This window comes from Tasmannia lanceolata, unplaced genomic scaffold (genome assembly GCF_043159265.1).
Source record: "Tasmannia lanceolata isolate RefF3 unplaced genomic scaffold, GAP_Taslan_0.1 ptg000008l, whole genome shotgun sequence".
Classification (NCBI taxonomy): Eukaryota; Viridiplantae; Streptophyta; class Magnoliopsida; order Canellales; family Winteraceae; genus Tasmannia; species Tasmannia lanceolata.
In genome coordinates this window covers 60,665,338-60,681,124 of record NW_027518685.1, presented here as the reverse complement: position 1 = coordinate 60,681,124, position 15,787 = coordinate 60,665,338, and the positions used below count along the sequence as shown (strand labels likewise).

Here is a 15,787-nt window from a genome sequence, read left to right as displayed (position 1 = left end):
AAGTTCTGTTTGACAGCTGCCCAATGGTCAGAGGTAGGTCTGTGTAGGAACTGACATACTTTATTGACGGCAAAAGATATATCTGGGGGTGTCAAAGAGAGGTATTGCAAAGCCCCAACAATACTTCGATACTCTCGAGGGTCAGAGAGAGTGGTTCCACTGTAGCGAGACAAAGAGAGAGAAGAGGCCATAGGAGTGGCACACAGTTTGGCCCCATCCATTTTCGTACGGAGTAGTAGATCCACAATGTATTTCCTTTGAGAGAGCAAGAGTCCATTTCTTGTGGGACAAACCTCAATACCAAGAAAGAATCGAGGCGAGCCAAGATCTTTAATAGCAAATTCATTGTGAAGGTGAGCAAGTAGACGAGAAATGGCAGACTCCTTATTACCAGTGATGATAATATCGTCGACGTAGACGAGGAGAAGGAGAACTGTACCATGCCGATTGTAGACGAAGAGAGAGGTATCAGATTGAGAGCCAACGAAACCGAGATCAGAGAGAAATGTGATGAGGCGTAGGAACCATGCACGTGGTGCCTGTTTGAGACCGTACAAAACTTTACGGAGGCGACAAACACGTGTTAGATGCCGAGGATCAACGAAGCCAGGAGGTTGCTCCATGTATACGTCCTCGGATAGAAACCCATGTAGAAAGGCGTTATGTACGTCGAGCTGTCGAAGTGTCCACCCATAAGTCAGAGCAAGCGAGAAAACAATGCGGATGGTGGTCGGTTTGACCACTGGACTAAAAGTTTCTCCGTAATCAATTCCTTCTTATCGGTGAAATCCTTTGGCCACAAGTCGTGCCTTGTAGCGTTCAATAGATCCATCAGCTCGTCTTTTGATTCGATATACCCATTTGCAGCCAACCATATTCTTGGAGGGATTTGGAGGGACAAGTTCCCAGGTTCTATTACGTATGAGAGCATTGAATTCATCAGTCATGGCAGAGTGCCATGCAAGGGACTTGGCTGCCTGAGAGTAACAGGTGGGTTCAATCTCGGTGTCAACTGTGGTAACAAGGGCAAGTGGATGGCGAGAGGCACAAAGAACCTTTGAGCGACAAGTTCCATCTTTTGAACGAGTGACCATGCCATGCGTGTTAGAATGCATAAGTTGTGAGGGACGATTACCTTGAATGGGTCCAATGTCAACTACCAACTGAGAGGGTTGAGAGGGGTCAAAGGGGGTGGGTTGTGGAAGTTGACCACTAGGAGTGAGGGGAGAGGTAGGGGAAGGTGTGGGAGGATTCAAAGCTGTGGGGTCCGCAGAAGGAACAAGAGGAGGAGTTGCTAATGAAGGGGCCCATGGAGCAAAAACGGTAATTGGAGAGGCAGAGGGTGGGGCCAGAGGAGTTGGAGGGCTAGGAAAAGGGAAATCCATTTCATCAAAGATGACATGTCTTGCAACGTAGACATGACCTGTAGGGATATGAAGACATCGATAGCCATGGTGCCATGGTGTTTAAGACTATAACCAATAAAAACACATTTGGACGGGCGGAATTGGAGGTTATGTTGGTTATAGGGTTGAAGACAAGGTTAACAAGCTCAACCAAAAACCTTCAGAAATTGATAATCAGGTTTGCGCCCAATTAAGCATTCAAGAGGGCATTTGTTATTAGTGACAGGAGATGGCATGCGATTAATTAGGTAAGTAGCTGTTTCAAAGGCATCAGCCCAATAAGATAAAGGAACAGAAGAATGTGCAAGAAGGGCTAGACCAGTTTCAACCACATGACGGTGTTTACGTTCGGCTGAACCATTCTGCTCATGGGTGTAAGGACAAGAGACTCGATGACCTATGCCTGAAGAGCGAAGCAAAGGTTCGAGTTTCTGGTACTCACCCCCACCATCCGTGTGAAGACATTTTATTTTATGTTCTAATAGAGTTTCAACATGAGATTTAAAATATAGAAAAGTACGAGTGACATCAGATTTATTAACTATTGGGTAAATCCATGTGAACTTACTAAAATTGTCAATAAAATGTACGTAATATTTAAAACCAGAAGTAGAAACAAAAGGAGTCGGGCCCTAGACATCAGAAAAGATTAACTCAAGAGGCTGAACCAATCGCGTTGAAGAAGAAGCGAGTGGAAGCCGATGACTTTTCCAAGTTGACATGCGGGGCAGAATCCAAGAGTGCGAGGCGGTCGAACAGGAAGCCGATGAAGAACGTTGTGAACAATGCGAGGAGAGGGGTGGTCCAAGCGGCAATGCCAAAGATCTGCAAAGACACGTTTGCCAACGAAGGTGCAGCCACCGACTTTATTTGAGGACGTGGGAGACCGAATGCAGTAGAGACCTCCTTTAATCACGCCACGGAGGAGGATGGTTCCCGTTGAGCGATCCTTAATAAGACATACGTCGGGATGGAATTTAAAGAAAATGTTATTTTCACGTTGAAGTTGATTAACAGAGAGAAGATTTTTAGAAATGCAAGGAACACGTAAAAGATTTGACAAACAAAGATTTTTAGAAGAGGTAGGAATGATTGAAGAACCCACATGAGTTATGGACAAACCTTGGCCGTTCCCAACGCGAATCTGATCCGAACCATTGTACTCAGAAGCAGACTGAAGATTGGAGAGGTCCGAGGTTAGATGGTTGGTCGAACCAGTGTCGGCGTACCATGAGGGGTCAAAGGTGGGTGATTGATCAGCATACATGGCTACAAATGGTGGCTGAGGTGTAGGTGGAGCACGAGGAAAGGAGGGGAGATGGATCGATTTGGTGGTTGGCGTCCACGGCCTCTTCCACGAAACTTATGCTGCTTTCCATGATGTTTAGGCGGTTGCACGGGAGAAGACGGACCCTTGGAGGTATAGTTAACTTCAGGAGTAGGAGCAACAATAGAGAGAGATTGCATGGCCATGCGAATGTCATGACTGTAGAGCATACCATAGAGAACGTCGATGGAAGGTTGATCTGGGCGGCCGGGAATATTGGTTACAAGATTCTCATAATCAGGGCCAAGGCCGACAAGGAAAGCCATGCTCAGATCGGAAACTGGAACAGAATTGCCGGATGAAGCGAGTTGATCTGCAATTGTTTTGGTTTCTTGAAGGTAGTCAGTCATGGACTTGGATCCTTTCCGCAGGTTTGTCAAGTCAAGTTTGAGTTGCATCACTTGAGCTATAGAGGGAGAAGCGTACATCTTCTCCAGGGCAACCCAAACAGCACAGGAGGTGTTGAGTCCAACAACGTGCGCAAGGGGGCCAGTTGAAAGCGAGGAGATGAGCCAGCTAATGATCAGTTGGTCTTGACGATGCCATGCCTGATAAGATGGATTGATCACAAGAGGATCTTCAGGTTTCTTACGCGGAAGATGCATGAGTGGGATAACAGAGTCACCTGATACAAATCCAAAATGGTCATGAGCACGTAAGAGCAGAAGGAACTGAAATGCCAAAGAAGGTATTTGTCCCATCGGGTTTGATGGAGAGGACATGGTGGATATTCCCAAAAGAAGGAATGGATGGTGTTGACGGAAGTGCAGCCGATTCGTTAATCAATGTGGAGTTAGCTGTCGAATCCGCTTCAGCCATGGAAAGACAAGATGGGGATGATTGAAAAAAAAATTAGGTTGGATAAAAAAACTGAAGGGAAACTGTGGAAGAGGATCAAACTTGGGCTCTTGACACCATGTAAAAGTTAATGTAAGAATACATAGACTTTTGGTTTTGAGAAGTAAAACTCCTCATGGTCTTTCTTGATGACCACAGAGCAACGGTTGCATTGCTATATAATATTGTATACAAGATTACAATCTAGAGGGTTAGGAAATATCCTAACATGATTAAGAATGTACAAGGAAATACAATAAAGAGCTTAACTATAATAGGAAAACATTCCAAACATAAAGAGAAATAAATTGGGATGTAATTGCTGTAAAGAGGTATTGAGGCATGAGTTGAGATGTCATAACATAGATAGATAACATAGATAGAGAACCATCTATGGGCATGATATGAGATGCCATAGATGGAATCACATGATTGGCCATGTTGCCTAAAGTGAGTGATCTTGCCCCAATGTCAATGTTAACATTGCTAAAGATAGAGTCATGTGGGAAGCACCGATGGTGCAAGTTGCCTTGTGTGATTCTCAACAGCCCCATAGTAGGTTTTTAAAAAATACTTGCATCTACATGCCGATATCATACTTTATTCGAAATCCAAACCATTCATTAGTTGGGCCCAATGTAACTAGGCCTTGCCCAAATTATGTTGTCCATAGGACGATCCTAACCCTCCAATTAATCTATTGAAGGATGGCACCATATATAAACCTCTACTAGGACGATCCTATGGAGATGATTTTGTCGGAAAGGCCTATTTCCACCGGGCCGAAGAAATGAACATTTGGATATTTGAACAAGGTGGGTCCCAAAGAATTTTATAATAAATATGCATCATTGGACGAGTTAAATGATGGGTGGCCCACTCCATAGGATGATCAAGACTGTGATTTTTTATTTTTTATTTTTTTAAATATGCTTTATGTGGAGTCTGCACAAACCCTTATTTTTTAAAATGCACCATACGGCCCACTCCATCGGATGATCTAAACCATCCATTTGTTGGGCAACAATGTAAATAGGTTGTGCCCCAAAAATCATTTACATAGTATGACTCAAACCCTCCGATCTATTGAGTTTCTCATAATGTGAAGTCCATCTATAGATTGGATGGTTAAGATCATCCTACGGAAATGATTTTCGGGCACAACCTATTCACGTTGTGGCCCAACAAATGGACGGTTTGGATCATCCTATGTAGAGGTCGTTCCTTTTAAAAAAATATGGGTTTGTACGACCACCCATCATATAATTTCTCATATTTGAGAAAATCTACATAAGTGCTCGTCATCTTTTCGGCTTACAACCTGGAAAAAAAAGGGGCGAATAAGTTGTTTACGGGGGCGAATTTATCAGCGCCCATTTATTATCGTCCAAACTTAAATGGTCTCCCTTTTTCAGATCTCCTGTGATGAGTGGTCCTTTTCTGTTCTAATGAATGTTTTTTAAATATGCGCACGATAAGTAGATTGATAAAGACAGTTCGAGACGGTCCGACCCTTTTTACTGAACGAGTGCTAAACACTTTTCTGTTTTTGGAGGAGCCCTTCTATCTCTAGCAATTGCCATTTTCCCCAAACCATGCAAACGAATAGATGCTTTCCAGAACCCTTTCACGATTTAAATAAATTCCCCGCGAATATCCTTGTTCGAAAAAAAGTAAATTCAAACCCTCTTCTTGAATTACAGATAACGACAAAAGACTGGGGGGCAAACTGCTAAAAAGTAAGGGGTAACTACTGAAGAGTTTTAGAGAATTTCTATTATTCTTGAATTTCTTGGATGCTTTACAATAATCTCAACGTGTGCTTATATAGAGCACTTACATGATAAACATAGAATGGAATTAAGATAATTATAGAAGAAAATAATCCTAATCAAATCTACTTTCCTAATCTCTCTTGCTTGCCTCTTCTAATCCACTTGGCTAATTTATCTAGTTGCTTCATTTAGCCAACTTACCCAATCTACCTCTAAGATGATCCAACGGTGAGATCTTAACCCAATCCAACCGCTGGATCTCACACACATATTCTAACATGCCCCCTCAAACGTATATAGATTGAAAATCGATATACGTTTGACAATAATAATAAAAAAATTATATTGTTAAAGTATAAAAGATAAATAACGCCTTTCTCCAACAGCTTAAGCTTTTGGAGGAGTTGGTTAGTTAACATAGTATCAGAGCCAAAGATCTCGAGTTCAAACCTCCCGGATAACAAAAATCCACATGCGATGGTCGGCCCAAAGTGGGACCACATGTGCCACGTGTTTGCCAAGTGGGCCACACGTGCGGGGGAGTGTTAAAGTATAAAAGATAAATAACGCCTTTCTCCAACAGCTTAAGCTTTTGGAGAAGGTGGTAAGTTAACAACTACTACATCATGAGATTTTATAGGGTGTAAGCCCTTACAGTCCCGAATTTTTCAAACATTATTGTACAGACCGCATCATAGGATGATCCAAACCGTCCATGAGATGGAACACAATGTAAATAGGTTGTTCCTCCAAAACCATTTCCATAGGATGATCCTAAGGGCCTAATTTCTACTCGTTCCGCTTAGAATAGCAAGGGAAACCGGTAGCGAAGGTGAAAAGCTCCGGTGGTTTATGGGAGAAGTTGCAAGGTAGTTATTGTAGGGATTTGCATTTTAGGTATATGGGTATTTGGTTTAGAGTCATGGGTGTTAGTTTTTATTATGTGTCATGTTAGTGGTAAGTAGGTTGATGATGTGGCATTCTCATTGTACTTGTATTTAAGTTTATGTATTTCAATGAAAGGGGAAGAGAAAAATTTTACAGCGCAAACGAAACTTTGTACTTGGAGAGTCATGGTTCCTCTCGATTTAAACCACTAGGAGGTGCGGTTGCCTCGAATCAACCTCTCTCTCCCTCTTTTATCTATTTTTATTTTGTTTATTTGTGTTAAGGCCGATTAGGCACTTAACAGAAACCAATAGGTATTAGACTCCTGGGGCAGTAGTGAAGTGAAGGCCGATTGAATCAACGAGTGGAAGTGCTAGTACAATCCAGCCTTCCTTGATCACTTGTTGATTCTGGGCTGGGATCATCCTATGTGAATGATTTTTTGGGCGCAACCTATTTACTTTGTCGCCCATCACATGGATGGTTGGATCATCTTATAGTGTGGTCCGTACAGTACTTTTTGAAAAATATGGCACCATATAAAATCTCATGGACGGTTTGGATCATTCTATAGGGCTTACACCGTACAAAATCTCACAAATCAGTTCATAGAAATGACATTCGCACCCCGCGCTTTTGATAATGGCACTTTTCTTGCACGCTTCAAGTAGGTGTTATTTTAGAAAGGTAGATGATTTTTTCACCCCCTCTAGTATTATGCGCCCCCTGTTAACGTCAACCGTGGCTGACTAACGCTTTTTACGTTAAATCATGACGTCAAATCACGTTAATAGTGGGGCGCATAATCCTAGAGAGGGCGAAAAAATCATCTCCCTATAGAAATTAGGTAATGAAAAAAGTTTTATGTCAGTCTATTAACCAGAGCGTGGGGGGGATTCCGACATGAAAGCAGGGAGATCACGACTCTCAATCAATGGAAGATAGGATCCTTGTGGGCCCCACAACTCCCTTCAGATGCAACAGAAACATGTGCTTCTAACGAATAGCAACTCGCCACGTGTTCATCCCAATTAGACGGGCGGGAGGAAGACGACAAGTTCGAAATTTTGAAATCGGTAGTGATTGATTATATTCGCCCCCTTTTGTTTACTTAGGACAGCCCCCGGTAGTGTATTTAACTATTTATGTCTCCTCTTTTACACCAGAGTGTCTTCTCCTATCTAAGTCTGTCCCTGCATTTGATAGATCTGCAAAAAAGCTGAGCTTCCAAAGCTTATAATGGTGAGGTTTTGATAGATCTACAAAACAGCTAAGCTTAGGGTGGTTATGATGGTGAATTAATGAAGGTTTTTTTGTTTACTCTGTTCTACCCGCAGGTATTAATGGCTCAGTCTGATATAAAGACCGAATCGAAACTGGTTAAACCTCTATCTCTTCAAAGGAGACCTCCAATGGTGAAAGATATTCTCAGCGATGATATGAATTTCTCTCCTTCCAATGATTTTCTTTCCGTAAGAATGCTTCTAGACATGGATATAGATGAGAGAAAATTACACAGAAACCAATCGAAAGCACCTTCGAAAACAATCTCAACATTTCAAAAGGCATCCGAAGTGGTAATCAATGCCATCAAACACCTTCCTTTCACAACTATCAAACATGGGATTTTACCAAGAAGCCTCTCTCAGAGGCTTAGAAGGAGATTCTGGAAGAAGAACGAGGAAAGAGAAGGAGAGATCTGCATCAAAGTTAGGGTTAAAGATATCATAAGGTTGAAATCATTTACAGATGAGGAAGAGAAGAAAAACTCGTTCGATTTCATTTCTCTGAGTAAGATCTGGTCAGAGACTGATTCAGAATTGGATTTTTTACAGTCATCTTGTGGAAAAAAACAGTTTTTACCTGAGAATAATTGTGTCGGTGAGGATTCTTTAGAGACAGCTATCTGCTATGGAGAACCAAAGGTACGTTTATTTAATTCATTTACATGGACTTTTGATAGAGATATGAAATCATAAATGTAGAAATATCACTTTGTCTGTTGGTGTTGGGTTTTGATACCTTTGTTTAATCTTCTTGAATTTGTTTTTTTCTTGCACATTCCCTTTCTTTGATTAAGTTAAGTAGTAGACTCCGTTTTAGTAATTTTATTGGTGAGCTTAAGTGGGACCCAGTGGGACTCATACATTTTAACGAATGTGAGGCATTATAACAACTTAAGCGCACCAACAGAAAGTAAACAAGGAGGAGATTAAAATATGAAGGGAGATAGTGAAGGAACTCCTTTCATTTTGTCTTTATCTTGAAAACGTAGCTTGGGGTCAACTTTCCATATTACAATATCAATTTTTCATGGTTTAGTAAAAACTTTCCTTGGAAAATGAATTTTCCATTGGATTTATTTTCTGAACTACCGTAAAGGGATGGTCAATTTATTTTCTCTTGTCTTGTTATGTTTTCCTCTATGAAAGTAGATTGATTCATCCTCAATGTTTTATTATGTTTACAAGCAGTTGACCTCACGATGTTTGACTCTCTCTCTCTCTCTCTAGATTTTTTTTTTCTGGGTTTCTTTTGGGGGGAATTTCAATTCTCAGTATTTATAAGAAGAAACAGTTTTCTTGGATTTTTCAAGGAAACGGCAACTGTGTAGTGACTCCAAGAATAATTTGCTGAATTTATTTAAATGGTTAATTTCCCTTGATTGTTATTATGATTCATGAGCTTAAAACATTGTTTTCATTTGAAAATAGCAGGCAGATGAGGACCAAGGAGTGTTGGATACCCCACACGACAAGGAACAGTTTAGCCCAGTTTCGGTGTTGGATTTTCCATATGAAGAAGAAGAAGAGACCCCTTCATCCTCCTTCCAGCAGAGCCTGGCAAACATGGAAAGTATGTTTCTTTCCCTTTCCTCTTTTGTCTCTTTGTCAAGATAGAAACACATAGAATCTCTGCTTCATCAACAATCCAACAATCCAACAATCCCAGAACCTTCACAATTTATAAATGTTACTGATGTTGGCACTGCCTGTGTTGATAATTACACAAAATTAGCTTGTCTTTTCTTCTTTAATGTGCTTTTGAATGCTTTTTGGGAACTTTAATAGCCTCTGACAACTGTTTAAATAATAGAAGACAAAATGTATAAGTGCAACTATCAAAGCTTGGTAGTGCCAACATCAGTAGCCGGGGTATTGATATTGGCACTGCTATTTTTAATAATTGGACAAACTCAGCTTGTCTTTTGTTATTTAATTAGAGCAATTTAGGAGACGCAATAATCTTTGACAACTGTTTAAATAATAAAAGACAAGATGAGTTAGTGTAATTATCAAAATATGGCAGTAGCAGTATCAGTAGCCTTTTTAATGTCATTTGCTTTGCAATCGTAGGAAAGCCATTTCACCATCTCGACAGAATTTGCGTAGCAAATCCCGTATGATAATGTTGAGTGTTTTTCCTCAATCTCATGAATTGTAAAACAAGGGGAATGATATCACCACTACCATGTTTTCGGGCCCATCTTATCTTTTATTATTTAAAGAGCTGTGAGCTGTCGAGGGTTATTGCAGCTCCCCAAAAAAGCTCTTACAATTACAAACCAATTAAAAAAGAAAAGACAAGATGGGCCCAGTGCAATTATCATAACATGGTCGTGCTGGTATCATTTTCGTAAAACAACCCATCTGTCCTTATTTTATCCGCTCCACGACGAACTTTACAGGACCGTTTGGATACGCGGATTTTAGAATCCAGGTTCTTAGTTTGAAAACAGTGTAAATGAGGGTTCATGATCAAGCTATTGTATGCTGTCGTGACAGCGTTTCTTGGATTTTAAGTGAGAAATCCAGGTTTTAAAAATCTCTCATGCATCCTGAGATTTCTAAAACCTGAAAATATGGGAGGATCTGCTACTCTCTTGATGACGAAAAGAAGGGCGAGAAGTAAAAAACGACGGCTGGTCCGCTTCTGCTCTTGTCTCTTAGCTAAAATTTTGAAGGAACCCCGGATTCTAAAATCCGCGTATCCAAACAGCCCCATAATAGCCTATTTTAGTGTTTTGACTTCTAACTCTTTGACTTCTAAAGCCACAAACCAATCAAAATGGTTAAACCTTACCCTAAATCACAAAAATAGCATCAACTCCATAATTTATTGAGGAACGATAGACTGAAGGTGCTCCCCTATTTGTCCATCCTAAGACAGTAGACTTTAATTTTATATTAGTCAATGCCCATATCCGTATGTTCTTACTTAAGATAGACCAATGGGGAGACTTGTAACTAGTTTTTGCTAAGGATGGCCTTTGGTTTATCATTCCTCCTAATTTATTAGGGAATGATATCAATACTCCGCGGTTTTAATAAGATGCGCGGAGTGGGGGCATCTTACCGTTTAGTATTTAAAGGGCTGCTAGGGGGATATTACAGTTCTCAAAAGATCTTTCAAACTTATAACAGTGGAGTGCTGATATCATTTCCCTTTATCACTTAATACATAGAGTTTTGTCGTGACGGTGTTAGGTTTTTTTACTTACAGGGAGAAAGCAACAGCTTATGCAGAAGATTCGATGTTTTGAAAGCCTCGCCCAGTTGGAACCCGTCGACCTGGAAAAACGAATCGCTATCTCAGAGAACTCCAATGAAGAAGAAGATGAAAAACCAAGGGTTCTACTTAAACTTCTAAAAACAAGCTTGGGAGAGAGCAGAAAAACGAACTTAGATAGGCTGTTGTTGGATTTCTTTAGAGAAGGACTACAAACTAATGTGCATAGAAGGGAGGAAGCGAAAGGAAACGAGTGTGAAGAGGAGCTTTTGAGTGAGGCAAGTGATTGGATAGAAGGGTGTGGGGAGATGGGTAAGGGGGTGGAGGATAACAGTGAGGTGCGCGTTAGGGAGATGGAGAGGGGAGGAAAGTGGAGAAAGTTTGGTGAGGAAGAAGAAGAGCTGGCTGTGGAAATGGAGAGTGGGGTTTTCAGTTCTTTGGTGGAAGAGTTGTTGATTGATCTCTTATACTGAGATTGACAAGGAGATACATGGAAATTGTGGGGATTAATTGCTGAAATGACGAGAATGCCCTTGAAAATAATAAGGGGCGATCACAATTTGCCTGTCAATTTTGGAAATGCGAAAGGTAATCTCGTCATTTCAGGTAGAGATGACGGTGAGATAGGGTTGCCGTTGCGAGATGTTGAAAAGGGAAGAGCATTTGTAGATTTGATGGTATTACTATTATATATACGCGCTTATATATTAAAATAAGTTTTGATTTTAGATTTGGTTGTTAAAGTATAAAAGATTAAATAACGCCTTTTGGAGTAATTGGTTGTTTCACATGGTATCAGAATCAAAGGTCCTCGGTTCAAAACTCCTTGATAATAAAAATCCAGGCTATCCCAAAAGAGGAGCCAAATGTGTCAGATGTAGGCCAATCCTAAAAAAAGAGGGGTCATATGTGAGGGGGAGTGTTAAAGTATAAAAGAATAAGAGTGCTGCTAGCAAAACGGGATTTGTTTGGTAAAAAAAGATGAAGACCTTTGAAGTGACACATGCGTGGTAAGACAAGAAGACAAGAAAGTGAGCTTGGATGTCTAAGGAATGAAAAAAATATTGAAAATGACCATATCAATGGTTATTTTCACCATTGTCTTTATTTTCTAAATGAGATAACATTTTAGAAGTGTTTTCCAAAGAATAAATAATGCCTCTCGGCTTCTCCAATGGCTTGAGCTTTTGGCGTAATTGGTTGTTTCACATTGGAAGACACTATGAGCAAAAGTTGCGTTGACAATATGATTTTCTTATATACATATATCTCAACTCCTCTATATGATTTTCTTATTGACAATATGATTTTCTTATATATATATATATGAGAAAACATTTTCTACACACTTGTGTAGGTAAGTTACCTACACACTAGCTTAAAATATAGTGGGGGCCCACATTGTTTGGGTGATCCAAACCATTCATTTGAATGGTCCTTACAGAGATAGGGTGTCCACAAAAAATCAGATCCATAGGATCATCCCAACCATTCAAACTATGGAGGCAAAAAATGGACTAATTTGTGAAGGTTTATACACGTCCATTTTACCTCCACAAATCGTAGGGTTGGGATGATCCTATGGATCTGATTTTTTGTGGACACCCTATCTCTGTGAGGACCATTCAAATGAATGGTTTAGATCACCCAAACAATGTGGGCCCCCACTGTATTTTAAGCTAGTGTGTAGGTAACTTACCTACACAAGTGTGTAGGAAATGTTTTTTCTCTCTCTCTCTCTCTCTCTCTCTATATATATATATATATATATATATATAGAGAGAGAGAGAGAGGTGTTGGTGTGCTGACAGCGCACCAAAAAATGGTGCGCTTAAGTTTTTAAAACATTTCCTATTGGTTCCTGTATGTGGGACCCAAACATTTAGCGCAATAAGAAACATTTTAAACAACTTAAGCGCACCATTTTTTGGTGCGTTACAGCGCACCAATACTTTTCTGAGATTCCCAAATAAAACATAAACGAATGGAAGGATGTTTAACTGCATGTCTTAACTGAATTATTATGTAAGTTTAATTTTCACGGATTTCTTTTTCAATAAATTTGTGTCTTTCACTAAGTTAAGAAACAACATGTGAGAAATCATTGAATTATTCATGAGACTCAAGCTTAATTCAGAAAATTTGTGCTTTTAGTTGAAATTTTTGCATTTAACTAAAAATATGTGACAATTTTTTATTTATTCAAGAAATTTAAAAGTTTATATGGGGCATAAAAAGTTCCAATTCTTTCAACTAGTTTGCAATTTATTCAAAGAATTTCGTAACATTACTCTAGCATGTAGGATGTGGACAAATGGTCAATTTTTTTACCTATATTTATTAGCAGACTTTGATATTTAACTTAATATTGAATCGGATCAATATCATGAACAACAATATATGATCTATCAAATCGATTCATCGTCGAGGATTGAATAGAATAGTATAACATAGAAATAGCTTTTATCCATACGGAACCATACCGAATAAAAAATGGGATCCTTGATCCAATCAAGAATCCCATTGAATTTTACAAGAAACAAGCTCTTTAGTGGCGAAAATAGTCGTTACTAAATATCTTGAGCCATCACTAGATGTGTCACTAAAGATAATAATGACGACTTTAACATATCGCCACTAAATAAATATCTTTTAGTAATGACTTAATTATCGTCACTAAAGGCCTATATAATAGTGGCATGACTTCTCGCCACAAAATTGTGAAGAAGTTGTCACTAAAAGGCCTTTAGTTGCCACTAAAAATGTAGTTGAAGAATCTAAAACTAGCTTCTAGTTACGTCGTCACTAATTTGCTATTATTAGTGACAAGAATTGTCGCCACAAAATTGTAAAGCGGTCGTCATTAAATGTCATATAATCGCCACTAAAAGAATAATTAACAAATGTAGCGAAAATTATTAGTAACATAGGCAATGAAATAAATAAGACATGCAATGATTATCCCTAATTATCATAACATCAACCCCAAAAAATCATAAGAAGATGTCTTGATAATTACCTAATGGTAGTCTTACAATAATTTTTTTTTATCACTTTCCCCAAAAACTATTAAATTACATTTAACTTACCGCGGAGGAGGTGCAGACAAGAGGTCCCCAGTGCGCAATTATTCCATTAATTTTCCGATAAGATTGTCTTCCAATGCCTTCTATGATACCTCCATTGCATTTTGTGTTGCTCGAAATTCATCTGTCATCTCTTGCATCTCCCTTTTCTGAGCATTAATTTGTTCATTCTGAGCATTGAGTTGCTCAACCAACTTACTGGCCCGTGGCTCAATGATGCATGAGCATCCCTTGGGCATTTTACGTCAGCCTCCTTGTCTCCTTAGTGTAGGTTTTATTTTGGTTTCATTAGTATTAATCATGTTTGTATCTTCTTATTTGCTTACTAGGGGTAGTTAAGTCATTTCATGTTGTAATGGGCTGTAATATAAAGCCCAATGATCTCTCATTTCAGACACCTCTTAATGCTTTGAAATTTGGAAGATAAATTTTCTCTTGTATCTCTTTTGTTTTTCTTGGAAAATTTGGAATTGTAAGCTGTAGCTTTTCTTCTCAATTTCTCCTATCATTTCATCCCTTGTTGCATGCAAGGTTGTTGCCAACGATTCCGCGCTTGATCCGATCTCGTGTGTCCCCACGCTCAAAGTAAGATCAAGAATCCTATCTTCTCCAAAATTTAAAGAAAAAAAATTATATATCCGATTTGATTTGTGCTTCTTCCGATTGTGCGCTCTACATCACTCAGTTTGCTAAGCCCTCCTCCTAGCCTCCTCCATCTCTTCTCTATTCTGCGTGGATGAGGATGACCTAGGCTTTGGGCCATCGACGCAGCCACGTGTGTATCCAGACCTGCTTCCAAGAATATCAACGCAAATTTCCTCCTCGCTCTTTTCTGTCTGAGGGTCGATGCTCCTCCATACCCTCCTATAGTGATAAAGCAATTTCATATACATATATAATTACAGTAATACAATTTTATATAAAATTACTAGTATTAAAAGAACGAAAATAATTGTATTGGAAACTTACATAAATTTTTTTTGAATGCTTTCTCTAACCTATGATTGATTTTTCTTACTAAAGTAAGTTATCTCGTAGAGCTAAATCGTGACAGGCTCTTTCACATCATTGACCCCTGCATCAGTCCATATGCATATCATTTTATTTGTGTGTGTACACTGTAAGAAAACAATAATATCTTACAATTTCAAAGCCAATTCTGGCAAAAGACTTCGTCCTAGCAATGTGTGGTGTATCCTGTTTCGCAAGATTATTTGCATTCCGTAACTCATTTTCTACATTGAAAGACAATTAATATCTCCCCCAATGAATAAGCATTTAATAATATCGGAGAAAATAAACTTGGTTTAGTATTTAATTTATACAAAAACCTTGTACTCATGTGAGGAAAAGTAATGGTAGAGATAATTCCAATCTTCCTCAGATACACCTGGAGGTCGGTGTTGTAGTGCAACTTCCACTGTTGGGTGAGGCTTGAAATACTTCTTGTGGAGCATATGGAGAAAATTCCTGTAGGATCTGTTCATTTGGGCATATGTAACTTTTGAAACATGTTGATAGTCCTCAAGTTGGAAGTTATCCTGCAAAAGAATGTCTAAACTTTTAAATTGACATGTAAAATGTCTATTTGTCCTTATATCTGAGGCAAAATTCCACCACGTATCCACGGACACTACTAAGAAGCAGATTCAACAGATTCCCAATTAAAAACAAACAAAATACACGCACAAGCATGCAAATGGAAATGCCAAACCAAATTTGTAGGTGTCTTACAAGGCTTGATATATGGTTTTGAATTGCAATGTCTTGTAGAACTGTAATGTATATCAAAAGCAAATGCACGATTTAGGCTTTTTAGAATGTAATGGATTCCAAATACTTCAAAATCAAATTTTTATGCATCAAGCCCCATTTTATTTCATTTTTCAATGAAACTGATACTTACCCTGAGCATTTGAAATAAACTCTTGCGATCTTTCTCGTTAATCTTGGACCATT

General features: G+C 39.1%; 1 protein-coding gene across 3 annotated transcripts; it reads left to right on the top strand.

Annotated features, from left to right (window-relative positions):
* Positions 1 to 7,347: 7,347 nt before the first annotated feature.
* On the top strand, positions 7,348 to 11,759 carry LOC143883695 (DUF4378 domain protein). 3 transcript variants are annotated; one of them, XM_077387020.1, is made up of 4 exons: positions 7,348 to 7,475; positions 7,571 to 8,158; positions 8,948 to 9,089; positions 10,737 to 11,759. In XM_077387020.1, exons 1-4 carry the CDS (start codon positions 7,473 to 7,475, stop codon positions 11,213 to 11,215), a joined length of 1,212 nt encoding a protein of 403 aa, XP_077243135.1. In that variant the 5' UTR covers positions 7,348 to 7,472; the 3' UTR covers positions 11,216 to 11,759. The 3 variants fall into 3 exon arrangements, with proteins under 3 accessions (XP_077243135.1, XP_077243134.1, XP_077243133.1); XM_077387019.1 differs by having other exon boundaries at positions 7,410 to 8,158; positions 8,951 to 9,089; XM_077387018.1 differs by having other exon boundaries at positions 7,410 to 8,158.
* The last annotated feature ends 4,028 nt before the right edge of the window (positions 11,760 to 15,787 follow it).

Coding starts and splice junctions, on each gene's coding strand:
- LOC143883695 (XM_077387018.1), top strand. CDS start 7,535: ATGAAGGTTTTTTTGTTTACTCTGTTCTACCCGCAGGTATTAATGGCT. Junction 8,159..8,947: donor TCTGCTATGGAGAACCAAAG/GTACGTTTATTT, acceptor ATTTGAAAATAG/CAGGCAGATGAGGACCAAGG. Junction 9,090..10,736: donor GAGCCTGGCAAACATGGAAA/GTATGTTTCTTT, acceptor TTTTACTTACAG/GGAGAAAGCAACAGCTTATG.